This window comes from Pituophis catenifer, unplaced genomic scaffold (assembly GCF_029215685.1).
Source record: "Pituophis catenifer annectens isolate HBS135680 unplaced genomic scaffold, rPitCat1.0.hap2 SCAF_6, whole genome shotgun sequence".
NCBI lineage: Eukaryota > Metazoa > Chordata > Lepidosauria > Squamata > Colubridae > Pituophis > Pituophis catenifer.
Window position 1 is genome coordinate 100770760 of NW_027256886.1, and position 17962 is coordinate 100788721.

Consider the following 17962-nt stretch of genomic DNA (forward strand, 5'->3'; position numbering starts at 1 on the left):
TAGGCAGTCACAGGAATACTTTAACTCCTTCCCAACGCTCATTAATCTTAGCCCATTTCATTCTCAGAAAAACCATTTTTAATTCAATACAGTGGCATTTCTAAAAGGGGGAAGTTGGAAGTCTGATTTTCGATTAACCCTCTCATTCCCAAGAAACAAGAGCTCTGAGTTACAAAATGGTTGAAGACCAATAGCCAAGTTTTGGGAAATGTCTACAAGAAAGGAAGAACTTTTGTCCTGGGTTCAACCATTTTTTGGTCAACGCTTGTTTTTGAAGCTCAAGAGAGTTATCTGTCTGTTGAAAATGTCCTTGAGGAGCTGGAACATTAATTTGTTATATTTTGGTCCAAAATATGCAAGGTTGTCCACATGTTTTTAAAGTGATTGCTCCTTGCCAGACAGACAAAGATTACTAGTCAAGGATCAATCTCTCTCTCTCTCTCCCCCACACACACACTTTCTGTGTATATAGATTCTGTTATTCTATTTGATTTTCAGTGTCCCCAATATTTGAAATTATGTTATGAAAAATTATGGGTCAATTGTCTTTGAAGCATAGGCAAAAGAGTAACTCTGAATCAATCTTCCAGTTTGCATCAGTGGATTTAAAGTAATCTTTGCAAATGTCTGAAGGAGTCTTCCTTGTTCAGAGAAACAACGGGGAGAATTTTATGAAAATTTACTCAAATTTCCGAGTTCAATTTTCATATGGACATTACATGTAGTTTTTGTGACAATAACAGAATGGCATTTTGAATGGACTTTTTCAAGGTACTTTATTTAGGATACAACTTTCCATGCACCATTTGCTCTTGCTCCTCTTCTTCTTCTTCCTCTTCCAGTCCGAACCTATTTTGCATGCATTATGTCTACATGATGCACGTCATACGTTGTAATATTAATGGTTTAGACAATATGTTCTGTCAGTATTGAAAGATGCGTTTTTTACTCTTCTTAGAAATTGCATCAGATGTGAAGACAAGTGCAGGGACCTGTTTTTTGAAACTCATACTGCCTGCCTCTAATTGTTCCTGCCTCATTTTTGCATATCGGTATCTGGTAAACTTTCAAAATTTGTGTTTTATTAGTGTTGTATATCAATGATTGCATAACATTTGTACATACCATATGATCGATCGATCGATCGATCAATCAATCAATCTTTCAATATTTTTTAAATGCCTTTTTTTAAAGGAAATTGTATGATAAAAATGATTGATAATTTTGATCATTTAAAAGCACGGTAAATGGGAAGTCATGTTGATCTTCTGGTTTAGACTAAGGGGATGTCCTGATGACTGATCCAAATATCAGCCTGGTCCAACTCTACTTAAGCTTTTTTGAAATGAGCTAAAATCGACTAGTTGTGACCATCTAGATGGACAATTTTGACAGCAGAAGGTGCAACTGGAAAAGCCACGCTTCTCTCTCTACTTGAATTCCCGGGTTGAAATTCATCCTTTGGTTGAAACACTCACGTCCCCATGTTGGTTTTCAGTAAAGCAACGAAAAGTAAAACGCAAGATTCACAAAATGGGGACAGGGTAAACTTAGCAATTCTCAGCAGCAATTCTTTGCTCTCACCCTTTCCCAGAAGAGCCACTGTTTCTAGAGAACAGATGCTTCTTTTAATAATTAAAAAAAAAAATCTCGCGAAGAATCCTCGCTCTCATTCGACTCCAGGCCTTTGTTTCCAAACAATGGTATTTTCCCTCAAGGGAAGCGGGAGAGATTTTAAAAGGTCAGAGACAGGGAAGGCTGAAACTCCCTGCTGTTGGTGGGAGTTGCAAGGGGATGGGGACACACACCTTCCCACCTCTTCTTTGAGGTTGACAAAAAAAAAAAGAATATTCAGATAGACTGAAGGGTCGATTCATGAATAACACGTGAAGACGAAAAGTTGGCGTTCAATTAAACTGTAGAGCAGCTTTGAAGAACAGCCCTTTGTGTGTGTGTGTGTCTGTTTTAGTCTCCAGGTTGTTTCTTCTGCATATAACTTTGTATAGGTTATACCAAAAATTAAGTAAGCTTGCTGTACGTTACTTAAACTTGTAACATACAATTCCAGGAATGTCAACTTCTACAGATATCCACTTAGATCAGAGTACATCCACAACTGACTTGTAGGGTATAATCCCTTTGAACTTTTAACCGTTCAAAATCTATGAGGCCAATTGGTGACATCCCTGAGCAAATGCAATTGAAGTTAAAAAACAAGGAGCACAATTTTCAAGTTTTCCCAGACAGAAGCTGCAAAGAAAGGAATCTCCACCTCTCAGGAATCTGGTGTGAAATCCTCCAGGATACAAGAACCCTTGTTAACGTGGACTTTTTGGGGGCATGGACTAGAAACAAGTGGAGCCGGTGTTGTATATGTGCTCAAATTTCACCAGGTTTCTTTCAAAATTCACCTGTTCTTGTTGAAACTAAACCTTTTAGTTAAATAGCCCATCTTATTTCTTCACTGTTTTATGGCCTTTTAATAAACTCATGTATTTTTCAGTCAACTTGCCCTTGGATATGGATTGTGTTAGACAACCTAGGGTTCTCCAGACTGAAGAGAGATCCTTCAGTTCTCAGGAGCATGGAACATGGAGCATGAAGTGAAAGGATCAACTTTCATTTTTTAAAGAATGCATTTCCATCCCTTGCAGCTCTGAAAATACCACGAAGGTTTGCAGCTACTACAAAAGAGAAAGATGCAAGCAAGAGAGGTGATAAAAATGAAATGCCCTTTCTTTCCACAAATAAGCCAAAAATTAAACTATAACCTTCCTAAGTCATTTTCAGAACTTGGAATAATTGGCCACAGAAGTTTATACGAGATATAGGAGGCATACAACTGAGATCAGTGTTTCTCAACCTTGGCCTCTTTATAATGTGTGGACTTCAACTCCCAGAATTCCCCAGCCAGCCCCGTTGGCTAGGGAATTCTGGGAGTTGAAGTCCACACATTTAAGGGTTGCCAGACTTAAAACTATGCAAACGACATGGTGTATTAAGTTTTTGACAACCTGTTGTCAAAGAACTATAAGCGACAGCCTTCAAACGAACATACCCAAAGGCAGGTGTGGAGAAAAGCATCCATCAATTTTATTATTTTTCCATTACCAAAAGGCATCCTGAATACAAGATCCCCCACCGCTCCACTAAAAGCCAAGAATCAACTGGCCAACCTGCCAGCTTTTGTAACCGATCGCCCGGTGACCACAAGGGTTGGCCGAGAGAGAAAAGCCGCATCGGCTTGTTGGCTGGACAACTATCCCACAACTGTCCCTCCTTGTTGAAGGGGAAGGGCAGCTCCCTGTGGGTGGCGTGTTCCACCCTGGTGGGAAGGACAGGATGGAGCCATTCCGGAAGAGGCGATGAGAACCGATGGCCACCCTGCCCTGGGATGAGCTTCTTCTGAGTCTCCCGTCAGGAGGCCAGTGGGGCCAAAGCGTTGCCATTCATCTCCCCGCCCTGAGCTCTTTTCCTCTGAAGTTGGAGAGATTCCTAGCTAAACAGCCGAGCCTTCTTTGGGCTGCTTCGTTTCTCCTCCCCATCGGCCTCCTCTCTCAGCTGGACAGAAGGCATCTCCTGGCGGACAAACTCCCTTCTCCTCTCTTTGCCAAATTCACAGTGAGCAACAAGTATCTTGCCATTTTCCTTTCCTTCCTCCCCCCCGAGGTAACTTTTCTTAGGCTAGGAAAGACGGAGCAAGCCTGCTCTGTGGAGCTTATGCCCCGACTGATAGTCGATCACTTTTAATGACCTTCCGAACCGCACCCAATGCAGGCTGTACAGAGGTTTTATCATTATATAATGAACCCCCTAAGTATAACAGTCTCGGTTTTCATTGTACATTTAAATAATATATATCTCTATTTGCCTCTCAGCAAGATCACAAAATCCAGCAAAGAACTTTGTGCGATTAAAAAAAAAAGCTGTTTAATCATATCATAAATATATGGCCCTTGCTATAAGTTTTTAAAATGTTAAGTCTACATCAAAAAGTCTCTTTACCATTTCTAAATCTAATCCTGGCTCTTTTGCAACCCAAATGCACCACTGCCTTTTCCATTCTCCGTCCCTGGCCTATTCCGGCCGCTTTCCATTCAGAGGGTAGTTCTGGAGAACTCATTGTTTCTCTGTTATTCTTGCCTATTTTTGCCTCTTATTAACACAGAAGAAGAAGAAGAAGAAGAGACTGTTTGAAAAAGTGAAATCTAAATTAAAAAAAAAAAAATCAGGATGACTTGAATTCTGTATGTAATGCAAAATATATCTATTTATATATTTTCCTTGGGGTTTTTTCCTCCACATCTATCCCTTTAAAGTTATACCACTGCCGTGTGTGCTAAAGAAATCACTTATTCATATGGGGAACGTGTGCCTATGCCAGTGAACTCCATACATAAATGTATGTGGACACTGAGACAATTATAAAAATAAAAAGGCAGGCCCGTATCAATCTATTTTCAGAGAATCCTATAAGGAATGAAAGTCTTCCGCCAACCGTCATTTCTTGGCGAGGGAGGAGAAATGGATTATGCTCTGTATGCTGTGATCAAGTTTACTTTCTGCTTTGGAAAGAAAAGAGATTTCTTCTCCGATATCAGTGTCGGCCTTCAGACAACCTAGATATGACATCCAGCAATTCAACTGATATTTTATAGGGAAAAGGGAAAGCACATTCATTGGGCGCGCGGTTACTCTAGTCATCCAAGCCCCGTCCTTTCTCATCCTCGGGCGGGCTTAGGTAGGACTCAACTGCATGGTAGATGAAAGGGTACAGCCTGACTTCTGGCCTTGATGTAGAGCAACACCTGCATTCCTCATTGTAGTATCGAAGCAACAGCTTGTAAACATCTCCTGGAAAATGAAAGGAAGACAGAGAGAAAGAAAGAAACAAAAAATTACATACAGGTAGTTCTCGACTTACGACTACAACGGAGGCCAAAAGGTCTGTTGCTAAGCGAGACATGTATTAAGTGAGCTTTGCCCAATTTTACAGCCTTCCTTGCCACAGTGGGTAAGTCAACCATCCCGGCTGATTCCCTTCAACTGTGATTCCCTGAGCGCCAGCTTGGTCTAGGACGGTGGTCACCAACCAGCAGTCTGTGGGCCAATCGTGGCCCGTGAGAAAAATTATTTGCATTTTTTATTTTGCACTAAATTGCACTAAATACTATTTTATCTTTTTTAAAAAAATTCATGTTAGTGATCCACGGGATTTTAAATTATGAATTTAGTGGTCCCTGAGCACAAGAGGTCCAATGCGCAGTTCAAAAGCACATTAAAGGCCACGTAATTGCACGGATCAAAAGACAACTCCCCCTTAAAAATTATAAACTGGGGAGACACTTCTAAGGGGGTTGGAGACAAGGACTCAATAGCTTTTGGGAACGCATGCAGCAAGAGCCAGTGGTGATACGTTACGACGTGTAAGTTCCATGGTCTTCACCTCATTCTCACGGAAAGCATGTTAGCCCCATTTATGCAGCTGTTGGGCTGGTCAGCAGGATTAAGTATCTGGGGGTGCAGATAACTAACAATCTGAACTGGTCTCTCCACACGCCATCCTTAGTGAAGCGTGCAAATCAGTGCCTGCATTTCCTGCGTCGGAGGAGGCGAGCACATCTTTCTCCTTCTGTCCTGGCCACTTTTTACAGGGGTACCATTGAGAGCGCTTTACAGAGGCATGATTCAGAGCGTTTTAACAAACTGCATCCCTGTTTGGTTTGGTGGCAGCAGTGCCTCAGATAGAAAGTCCATACAGAGAATGGTGAGGACAACCGGGAAGATTATAGGAAGCTCGCTCCCTGTGATTCAGGACACTGGTTATAGCTCGAAGCATCATGAGAGACCCCACACACCCACTTTACGGTCTGTTTCTGTTACTCCCCTCTGGGAGGAGGTTTCAAAGTATTTCTAGCAGGACTACCAGATTCTGTAACAGCTTTGTTCCCTAGGCCATCCGTCTGGTAAACTCGCAAGATTGGTTTTTCTCGCCACGTACATGTATACAGCCGAACTAGACTGTGTTGTTTCTCTGTGTCATAGAACACATGCAGGTACTGTATATGCATAATTTTGTATTTATTTATTCTGTCATGATTATGTAGTGTATATTGGAGGTGGGGACCCTTTGAGAGCTCCATGCAATGAAATTTCATTTTAATGTATGCCGATTAGTCTACATTCAAAGTGACAATAAAGTTATTCTAAGTCTAAGTCGAATTTAGTTCACCCAAATTCAGTTTTTTTCTAAAATTTCTCCAAGATGTTTTCCTTGACCTATCCTAGTAAGCATTGCCCCTCCCTTCGGTGGTGTCAGCAGTGCTTCCAAAGGGGGGGGGAGGGAGGGAGGGAGACGATACGTACCCACCGCTTGGCCCCTCTCGCTCAGAAAGGTGTGCATGCTGTAAATGTCTCTCATCAGCTCAGCATCTCCAAAGGTGAAATAAACCACGTCACGTCCGGCCTCGGCAGCTGCTAAGATCTGTATTAAGGCTAAAGCAGAGGAAGAGAAGGCAACGGTCAACCTAGCAGCAGCAGCAGGAGGAGAAGCCCATTTTCCACCTGAAGTGGGGCTTCCACAACAGGCGACCTGCACTGAGGGGCTTCTCCAGCTCCAAGCAACGAGAAATGCGGCTGCCATCAAGAGATGCTATCTACGGGAAGGGTGGACAACGTGAGTTTCTCCTGGGAAGATTGAAATTATAATTCAGCGGCAGGGACGGTGTGCTACTTCTCTCTCGGCTGGGCTGTCGAGACAAGGGTAAGAAGGGCTGATGGTTACTTTATCTCTTTGTTTAGAGGTTTCTCGATACAGTAGCTGATGTTTCTACAATGAACCTTAAGTGAATATTTTTACCCATTTATTTGTTCAAAATGGTAGATTTTAACCTTGAATTGCATTAAAAAAGTGCTTGGAAAGACAAAGCTTCCATATATAAACGCAAGAAAGCATCAGAGCCTCCCATGGAGCCCACACCTGAATCATTGGGGGACACATGAGATCAATTTCCAGTAAGAATGGTGGTTTTAATCAATTCTCTTCTCTCGGTTTTAATCAAGCTATGACAGAGGCTATGAATTCGCTGCACTCAGCTTTTATGAAAACCCCTCGTTAAGAAGACATGACTTTTCGTTTCTTTTCAAGCAGCAATGATGGCGACAGGAAGATGACCCCCTGCGAAGAAAAAAGTGATTCACTTCTATACTTGGGATAGCATACTGGAGAACAGCAAAGTGAAATTAATTTACAGGAGATGACCCACATGCTGAGCCTGAGGAAGGGGTCAAGCGTGTCATCCATCTTGAATCCCTTTGTGCCCACAAGAGATCGAAGTCTAACCCGCCTTGAATTCCTTTGACTCTCATCTACCGCCTATTTGCTTTGGACTGTTAGTAGTTCAGATTCTTATAAAGAGCTTAAGATTGCAATAAACCTTTATATTCATTTCAACTGCCTGGACCTCTTAGTCAGTGATCACACAGAATTCAAGAGTGGTCTCTAATGAGGCCTTCAGCTGTCCCGAAGCCTCCGAAGGTCTAGACAACCCCGGGAGGACAGATCCTACGAAACCACCCCTTCCCTCCTGCATGGAGAGATGTGGCTTTCCCCGAGTCCTTCCTCCCATCCAGCCTTCCGCTCCTCAAGTTCGGCAGCCCAGAAGGAAGAGCGTCATCTCAGCCTTCACCTTCCCATTTGTGCTCTTCATCCCTCTCGCACGAAGCTGTAGAAACGGCAAGCGGTCACGGCAACCCAAAAAACCCTGAGATTTAACTGCAAGGAGAGTCAGGTTTACCTTTCAGTCTTGAATCTCCTCCAAAAGCCCCGCAGCCCCAGTTTCCTGTCGCGACGGCTGGAAGGTGATGCGGAGGGAGACCAGGCCGAGAGAAACCACAGAAAGCCTGCGGACAGACAAGAAGCTCACAGCCGCTGGCAGGCTTGGTTTTTCAAGGGCATGCCATAATCATCGGACGGTTACTTTGCCTCTTTTTTTTTTTTTTTGGTGGATTGGCTGTTTTTAACCCACAGCATCAATCCAACATTAAGGGCATGGCTGAAAAGAAGAAAAGAAAAACCTGACAGGGCAAGAGGGACTAAGAAGTTACTGGCCTTGTTCAGCTCTCTTCTAATTTTCTCCGGAGCAAACTGATCCAGAAAACGTCTGAAATGAAAAGCATCTATAGCCACAATTTCTGTGCAGCGTCTCTGCCATTCATCCCTGGCAAAAGGGAAGAGAGAGAGAATGTGGTAATGATTAGTCATATAAATAAGACAGATCTGAGTTCATCTCTCAAGGGATTTACCTGAGACCTCAGAGCAGAGAAACAAGCATTAGGAAAGGCACTGTTCAACTAGGTTACCAATAGTCTGTATTAAAATTGGAGAAGGCAGATGAGAGGGGAGAAGACAAGATGTTTGTCTCCTAAATATATTTCATGACAACAGTGTCAAATCGGCCACACTCTTAAGGAAGTGCAGGATTGTCAAACACCCCCCCCACTAAAAAATGTTGCTATCTAGATTATCATGGTAACGGGAATGTCATATGTCCAATTCAAGCAATAAATTATTTTTTCTTTAGCATTTTGTTTGCTTTACACTGAAGCTCTAAGTTTCAGGTGGAGCCCTCAAGTCTTGGCCCACCATTTGCATATTTATAATAAACATAGGGCACATGATGGACTATGCAAAGCCTCCAAGGACTAGACTGGGTCAGACTGGCGCTCCCGTCCCTTCCCAATTTTCCGATTTGCATTTAGGGAGAAAAAAAAAAAATAACCCTAGCAGATATTATGGAAACAGTTCAAGTGGGAGGTCAGGAGGTCTTTACAAGTATGAAAATCAGCCATTTTTCTCTCTATATGAAGATTTTTTTTTAAAAAAAATATTATTATTATTATTATTATTATTATTATTATTATTATTATTATTATTATTATTATTATTATTATTTTGCTAACGGCAGTCAGGCATGTTTTTCTTGGTTATAGCCTCAGCATTGGGAACCTGTCAAAATATAAACTGCATTTGGGAACATGAAGATCAATGAAAAGAATTACACAGCGCAGGAAGGAGAAATCCAGCTCTGGCTTGCAGCAGTGAATTTTTCATATATCTTCTTCCTCAACATTCTTTTTCCACAAACAGATAAGAAAGAAGACATTTGAACATTCTGGTCAAAGATTTTGTGGCTGTTCAGCTTTTAACATAATTTCCAAGCCTTTAATTGTCCTTCCTTTTGCTTGTTTTTTTTTTAGCCCCAATGATCCATAAATACTGTGTTAAAACTACTGTGTGTTGAGCCTTCAATGCTGCTACATTTTTGTTTTGTTGACTAGTGTAATATAATGCAATGAAACTAACTTAAAATAAACATATAAAAGTCCAAACAAAAAATTATGTCAATACTAATATGATACAATACAATACAATACAATACAATACAATACAATACAATACAATACAATACAATACAATACAATACAATACAATACAATACAAATATATTATAATAATAACAATACAAATTAATAAAGTTAATTTGGAGGGTCAGAATTTTACCTGGGCCTGTCATCTTCATGGCTCCTGGCCCACTGGTAGGTTTCTGCATAGCCAGTATATTCACTGTACTGTTCAGTCCCTGAATTTAAAAAAAAAAAAAATCGTGGCATTAAAAAACTCATTCTCAGATGAGCATTTTACTTTATTCTAGCACTTTCTGGATCCCTCTCCAGCTTTTCTCAGTTTTCAAGGCCAGCAATGGGGAGGAAGGAGAAGAACGATGAAGCCAAAAGTAACCTGGATGGGATATTAAAAAACAGAAGCACAGGACATCAATGCAAAGGGGAAGAGCCCTCCTCTCTCTCCAGGAAACGTAGCATATTCTAAATCAGTGTTTCTCAACCATGCAACATAAAGATGTGTGGACTTCAACTCCCAGAATTCCCTCACCAATGGCACCGTTTGGAACGAGGGGCCCAACGCATTGACTCAGAAAACTGCTTGAAAGGCATTTCTTTGGAAACGTTCCGAAGGGCACCCAGAGCAGCTCTTTCTGAGCTGCTAAAGCAGACAACACTTTCCCAATTTTCCCAGCTGTCACAGTCAGCAGACTCTGCATAGGAAAACCACCCACTGGAAACCCACCGTATTCATAAAAGCCTCCTATGGTATTAATTTTAAATTTTAGAGTTATATAAATGAAGCACTCGGATTTATTAATTTTCACATTCTGTCTGCAGCTCTCAAAACAAGAAACAAAACATCTCGGAATACAATTATTGGATCATGAGGTTCTTTTGATTCATTGGTGGGTTAGGAAAGGTATCTATTTGTGTTTCTTGCATGACTGATCTCATATTTATTACTGGGATGATCTCAAGCAGATGCCGGTCAATTGCAACAAATCTAATTTCTTTGCAATTTCTCAGTCTCCTCTGTAAAATTCAGCAGCACAGTCCTATCCATTAGGCCATTGAGTCAAGATATATCATTGAAAAAAATGTAATCTATCAGACAGATAGCTGCACACAGCAAAAATCTGCATAAGCAGAGATGGAAACCAGCCAGAGATCTAATGAAGATGATGAAGTGGCATTTTCCATTAAGAGAGTAGAACGCTGCACCACAGATATTAATTAGAAAATACCAGAATAACTAAAGGATTTTGAAAAAGAATTTTATTTATTTATTATTTATTTATTAATCAAATTTCTATACCGCCCTACTCCCGAAGGACTCAGGGCGGTGAACAGCCAAGATAAAATACAGATAATCCAAATATTAAAAAAGTCCCTTAAAATTATTAAATATTTCGGCCGAAACACAGATTAAAACACCCAATTTATAAATTTTAGTTTGGTTTGGATCTTAGAAGCTTCACCTTCTGCATGTAGGATCCAAAAATGTTTGATTTACCCGCAAAGATTGTTTTTAATCTCTTTCTGCCAAGCTTTGCAGGATCATTTTTTTATTTTTATTTTTATTGAATTTCTATACGGCCCTTCTCCCAAAGGACTCAGGGCGATGTACAGCCAGAAATAAAACCATGACAATAGAAAAATTAAAAACAAGTTAAAACAATTAAATCAATTGGCTGAAAATTCTAATAAAACAACCCATTAAAAAAGTAAAAATATTATTATTATTTAGGCTAGTCCTGCTTGTTGGAATAGTAATGTTTTTAGGGCACGGCGAAAGGTACAGAGGTCAGTAATCCTACGAATCTCCGGGGGCAGCTCATTCCAGAGGGTAGGTGCCCCCACAGAGAATGCTCTCCCCCTGGGGGTCGCCAGCCGGCATTGTCTAGCTGACAGCACACGGAGGAGCCCCTCTCTGTGGGAGCGTACCGGTCAATGGGAGGCTATCGGTGGCAGAAGGCGGTCTCGTAGATACCTAGGGCCCATGCCATGGAGCGCTTTAAAGGTGGCAACCAACACCTTGAATCGCACCCGGAAGACCACCGGGAGCCAGTGCACCTCGCACAGGAGCAGTGTTACATGGGAGTGTCAGGTCGCTCCCATAATTACCCGCGCGGCCGCATTCTGGACCAGTTGGAGCCTCCGGGTGCTCTTCAAGGGGAGCCCCATGTAGAGAGCGTTACAATAGTCTGGACGGGAAGTGACGAGGGCGTGAGTGACTGTACGTAAGGAGTCCTGATCCAGAAAGGGACGCAACTGGTAAATCAGGCGAACCTGATAGAAAGCCCCCCTGGCCACAGCCGTCAGATGATCTTCCAAGGAAAGCTGCGAGTCCAGGAGGACACCCAAGTTGCGAGCCGTCTCTGCGGGGGTCAAGATCTCACCCCCAATAGTCAGTGATGGAATCAACTGACTATGACGGGACGCCGGAAACCACAGCCACTCGGTCTTGGAAGGGTTAAGTCTGAGCTTGTTCCTCCCCATCCAGATCTGTACGGCTTCCAGGCACCGGGACATCACGTCAAGGGCATCATTGGGGTGGCCCGGGGTGGAAATGTACAGCTGAGTGTCATCAGCGTACTGATGGAAATCCACCCCGAAGCCACGGATGATCTCGCCCAGCGGCTTCACATAAATGTTGAACAGGAGGGGCGAGAGGACCGACCCCTGTGGCACCCACAGACTAGGCACCTCTGCCCCCCTGCCAACACAGACTGCGTACGGCCGGAGAGGAAGGAGGCGAACCACCGCATAACGGTGCCCCCCACTCCTAACCCTTCCAGCTGGCGCAGCATGATACCATGGTCAATGGTATCAAAAGCCGCTGAGAGATCTAACACGACCAGGACAAAGGAACAGCCCCTGTCCCGAGCCCTCCAGGGAACATTGACCAATGCGACCAATGCCGTTTCCATGCTATACCCAGGCGTGAAGCCGGACTGGAACGGATCCAGATAATCCGCTTCATCCAGGTGCTGAGGAAGCTGTCGTGCCACCACACTCTCTACAACCTTCGCCACAAAACGAAGGTTGGAGACAGGACGATAATTTGATAAAACAGCTGGGTCCAGGGAAGGCTTCTTGAGGAAGGGCCTCACCACCGCCTCTTTCAAAGCAGCGGGAAAGAAACCCTCACTCAAAGAAGCGTTAATAATCCCCTGGAGCCAGCCTCGTGTAACCTCCCGGGAAGCCAGCACCAACCAGGAGGGACACGGGTCCAGCAAACATGTGGTCGCATTCAGCCTACCCAGGACCCTGTCCACGTCCTCCGGAGTCACAAGGTCAAACTCCTCCCAGCTAACATTCTCAAGACCTGCCTCCGTCATCCCATCTGAACCCATCCAGTCGGAGTCCAAGCCCTCTCGAATCTGAGCGATTTTGTCATGCAGATATTGCACAAAGTCCTCAGCCCTACCCTACCTCATCAGGTCCTAATATGCAAACAATACTGACATTTAGCCAACAATTCATAAAGATCACAAGACTATTCTCCAGTTGCTCCCTGGGTTAGCTCCCGCAGCTAAAACTAACTTCACTTCCCACTGGGAAGATTTTCATACAGATTAATGATGAAATTATAATTATAAAGTACTCTCAATCAGACATACAATCATTGTCATTTGGATCCTGTTAAAGCCTATCAATTTTACTTATGTTTAAGCAATGCTTTAAACCAATCTAAGGGCAATTGATTTATTTATTCATCTTCCTATTAACAGTATCTTCAAATCAATGTAAGCACAACCAGTTCATGGCTCATCTCTCTGTTTTCCACTTTCTGTTTACTTCTTCAAACTCATTTGCCAACCCCTAGCACCGCTGCTCTTTAAAAATGGAGTTTATTTTCCAATCAAACCGAAGCATCTATACGAGAGTTATTTAGCTGTTACTGAGAATATTTTGCAAAAAACCCACAGCCGTGAATCCACTTAAGTTAAAACCTCTAGAGTGTTTATAAAGATTGTCATCTTTCTTATTCAATAGCTTGCACAGGAAAAATCCCTGTAATATACTCGGCCTCTAATAAAAACCACCTTGCCAAACAATGGGAAATGAGACTCTGATTTCTAAATCGATCCTCAAAATTAAATCGCCATATGCATTAGAGGCCAAAAGCTGCAAAATGCTACAGGAATGGCCTTGCTAAAAATGGCAGGACTCTGTTCTGGTAAACTGAGAAACCGTTCGCTTCTTTCATCTTCCAGTATAAGTGATCCATTTTTGTCTAATCAATGGAGAATTTCTCTTCTAGGACTCATGAATTGACTGGAGAGTTTTAAAGAAGGCTAAATCTTGCAGCAAAGGTGACTTCTCATGGTTTCGGTCTTAAATCAACCAACTGTTACGTGGGTAAAAATTTCCAGTGACCTCGGCTTTCCCAAGAAAACCCTTTTACAGAAGGACCAGAAATTATATGAATTATTGTACCAAGAAGACCCAAACTAAGGATGGGAAGAAAATAAGGGAAACAATAGCGCCAACATCTTCAAAATGAACTGTGAATCTGGATAACTGCTCTTTTTAAATGTTTCTCTGATTGTGGAAAGGAAGAGCTAGTAAACTATGAAAAAATACGACTAAGAAATCCCACATTGTAGAAAAGTAACAGGCGAGGCCCTTCGTTCCTTGCAATACAACAAAGACGAATAAAGGAGAATATTTGTAGTTCAGGGTTGAAATTAGGGCTCCGTGGTGCTCTCTGAGCTTGTTTCCTTCCTTCCAGACCTTTCATTACCCAGACTAGGTAACATCACCTAGCACTGACCATGTTACTTGGTTGAATAATGAAACATCTTCAAGAAAACAAGCAAGCGCAGAGAGCACCACGGAGCCCTTTACCACAAAGACAATTCCAGATCTCATTGTATAATCTCAATTCTAGAACATGGTCAGTCTTGACTCGCTCTTTCCCAGTAGCACTTGTGAATCACAGCTGGGTTCTGGAACCCACAGGAATCCATCTCGAGGCAGAGTTACTCACCTGTGATGATCAGACACTCGTTGTGATCCAGGACCTCCGTAATGAGACGAGAGACGATCAATTCTGGATTGATTAAGAAGCGGATTTCTTCTTGCACCAATCCTGCACCAGTGACGCCCCCTCCGACAAAGCGGTTGGCAAAGTCAACCTGACAAGATACACTGAGCGTTAATTTCTGAATATCTGCCTTTGCTAGCCCTGTTCAGTAAGTCCAAAAACAAACGGGAATGTCCATCTCTTGTGGCTGACAGCTACGGGGTTGATTCTGATCACAAGCCACTCGACTTCATTCTGTTAACTGGACATGGCTAACGTTCATTTTGGGTTTCTTAAACTGCACTTTTAAGATATGCAAATATGCTAAGAATGCCAAAGGTTACCCTAAAAATGGTGCAAAAGCTTGCCTTTGAAGCGTTGCTCAAAATACCAAAACATTAAAAACCAATATTATCTTTCAAATATTTAGTCTGGCTACAGTATATTCTAGCAAGGCAATTTGCTTTGTTTATTCAGAGAGACAAGCTGAAACAGGATTGACAATCCCAGCTCTCAGGTGAAAATGTTCTGAATGCAGTCAAAAGTAAATTTATTAAAGCACAACAATGCAGCTGAACGCATTTTTCATTCCTCTTCCCACAGAGCTACAGTTCTTGAACGGCTGATTCATGATCAACAGGCCATGTTGATGTTAATGCATATTTAATTTTAAAAAATTACATTACTGGAAAATTGTCTTATTATTTCAAGCAAAACAAAAAACACCACACAGTGGACAGTTTTCTGGGCTCAGCTGGAAAATGGATCCTGCAGCTAGAACTTTTGCAACCTCAGAGACTTAAGATATGAAAAAGCAACACCTGAAGATGCCTGAAGAAGCAGGAGACTGCAAAATGTTTTAACAGCATCCTGCTCCAAAGATTTTATTTTATTTTATTTTATTTTATTTTATTAAATTTAGTGGCCACCCCTCTTACCATAATAGGGTGGGTTCTGTTATAATTCAATCAGCCCCCTCCATTGCGCTGTTCCCCCACTGGGGTCCCAAGCCACGTCTTTGGGCCCTTTCAAAAAGTTGGGAGGGTTGGGGCCAACCTCACACCAGGGAGGGAGATGTTCCAGAGGGCAGGAGCCCCAGCAGAAAAGGCCCTCCACCTGGACCCCGCCAGTCGGAATCATCGGGCTGACGGGACCCGCAGCAGGCCTCCTCTGCCGGCACGAGTGGGGTGAGACGGTCTCTCAAGTAACCTGGACCCTCGCTTTAAAGATCTTTCCTCCTCCCTTAAAAACTGAGCCATTCCTGAACGGGATAGCCACCCACAGCAAGGACACGTACTACTGACTTAACTACATTTGGTAGTTTTTTGCACAGTGTAGCAGTACCCAAAGACGCTAATCAAAATTAAAACCCATAAAAAATGTTGTTTGAGCACAAATGGCCGGCCATTTTCTGAGAAGCTCTTAATCAAATTTATGATCATCCGCCACTGAACCAATTTAGTTAAGTGGCAACTAAAAACTGGCACCAAGCTGACCTCTGGCACTATATTCACAATACATGTCTGCATATTCTCCAATCTGGAGAAAGTCGTGTATTTTTGTGAGGTTGAATAGGAGCCCAATTTCCTCATTCTTTTATGCAATTCATTTCAGTTACTTCTCTTAACTCCAGGATATGTGATGCACAATCTTCTTAATCACATGACTGTTGTCTCTTCGCAAATGCCCTCAACTAGAGACTTACTATTTTGGTTTATAAAACGCACGTCACAATCACAACCCACTTAACAACAACAACAAAAGTCAAACGTAACCATTGAAAAAGAAACACACATAACCCTTTGTGGTGCTTTTGCAGAGGAAGAATGTTGAGCTGCATCCCAAATGTATTTAAGTGGCTTGCTTGTGGTTCATGGCTCTTACACTTACGGCCTGCCTTTTTTCCAGGATTCAAGAGGTTTCTTGTGAAGAAGATCCGACATTATCCCCACAATGATAATCCCACGAGGTTGCTTAGACATGTTCCTCAGCCTTGGCATCTTTAGACACGCGTGGACTTCAATCCCCAATTCAGAAGTCCACGTTTCAATTTGCCAAGGTGGAGAAACAATGGTTTACATCAAGATAAATAAAATGACTGTTCTGTAGTGAGTTTTTAGGGTTAAACGCAGACTTGAACCTTATCCAGGGTCGTCACCACAAACTCACTCTGCCCTGAATAGGATGAGCATGCCCAAATGTTTAAGGAAAATAAAAGGATATTCGGAACACTTATTTATTTGGGTTCAAAGTAGAAGGCAAACGAACAACCAATATAGGTCAGAGTTCTTCACGCACTTCAAAATTCTTCTTCTTCTCGGACTTGCAAATAGGCAAATAATGCCTAAGGATTATGAACGAGACAGGCTCCATATCAAACTGTCCTGGCTGACTGGTTTTCAGGTCAAAATTATTCCTCCTGCAGCAGATGAAGCTTCCTGAACTTGCTGAGCTGGTCATCAGACAGGGCACAGAAATACTGCGCTCAGTTTTTGTTTTGTTTTTTTTGTTTAAAAAAGGGCAAGAACTGAAAAATTGGAAGCCTGGCACTCCCCTACCCTGCCCCCCCTCCTCCTCCAACGCTTGTCAATCTTCACCTGATTTGAAAAACAAACAAACCCTATGTTCCATCCAGGTCTTCTGACTGTCAGTCAAAAAGGCTTTTTCCAAGACGGGAGGCTGAGCCGTCTTATTGCTCTGTTGCAGCGTGATGTGTGATAGCTTTGACACAACCTAACACAGAACTGATTTGTAGATATGTGCAGATTCTACGCGTACCTGGAGCATTCCCTGCCCGTTGCTCTCAATCGTCCCTTCATAGGTGACATGCAACTTCGGCATTTTTTTCGGAGATCTGTAAAAAGATCAAAGCAACATGGTGGGGTTGTTGGTTTTTTTGTCCTCATCTTAACATGCTCTTTGCCCATTAATAAAGCAGCTGCTGCCTCTCCAACTGACAAAAAGTCCCCAAATGGCAGGAAATCTGTACAGAAAACAGGCTGTACTTCTTGCAGGCTTCATACCCAGATCGTGCTGGGTCTTTTTTTGCGTCCCCCCCCGACCCCACCCCAAAGTTGCATCATGAACTTGGTTCTTAATGCAATCTGTCAGCTGGAAATGGATGTAAAGGAGCCCCAGGGGACGATTGTGGGCACAACACCCTGTTGTGCCAGCCACATCGCTGATTTGTGAATCATACAGCAGAGCCTTTTTCTTACCTTTCATTAAACCCAGCTGAAATAAAACGTGTCATTTACAGATTGCAAGGAGACAAACGTATTAGCAACTGTACCCTCGGCTGAGGCTTGAGAGACCCCTCTCCCAATTTACCAAAATAGCAGCAATAAGAAGCAAGTCCACCATCAGTTTTCAGCATAATTCTTAAAGAAGAATAGCAAATTAAAGACTTTGCACTGTTGAAGGTTTAAGAGCAGGATGGCAAGCTATCTATTTCTATCAAAATGGGGTGCTTGAGGATTTTCATGCAAAATAGAGTTGCTTTTCTCCTTTAGAAATAAAAATAGT

The 17962-nt window shown here is 42.5% G+C and overlaps 1 protein-coding gene across 4 annotated transcripts in view; it reads right to left on the reverse strand.

The window, feature by feature from the left end:
* Positions 1-3913: 3913 nt before the first annotated feature.
* Positions 3914-17962, reverse strand: part of PARG (poly(ADP-ribose) glycohydrolase) — a 49913-nt gene continuing 35864 nt past the window's right edge. For all 4 annotated transcript variants that reach the window (XM_070946536.1, XM_070946535.1, XM_070946537.1 and 1 more), the window contains 7 exons: positions 17216-17291; positions 14402-14549; positions 9563-9641; positions 8111-8219; positions 7797-7902; positions 6367-6495; positions 3914-4854 (listed from right to left, as the gene is read on the reverse strand). In XM_070946536.1, the coding sequence (XP_070802637.1) occupies positions 4697-4854; positions 6367-6495; positions 7797-7902; positions 8111-8219; positions 9563-9641; positions 14402-14549; positions 17216-17291 (805 nt within the window). In that variant the 3' untranslated portion in view covers positions 3914-4696. The remainder of the gene's footprint in view (positions 4855-6366; positions 6496-7796; positions 7903-8110; positions 8220-9562; positions 9642-14401; positions 14550-17215; positions 17292-17962) is intronic.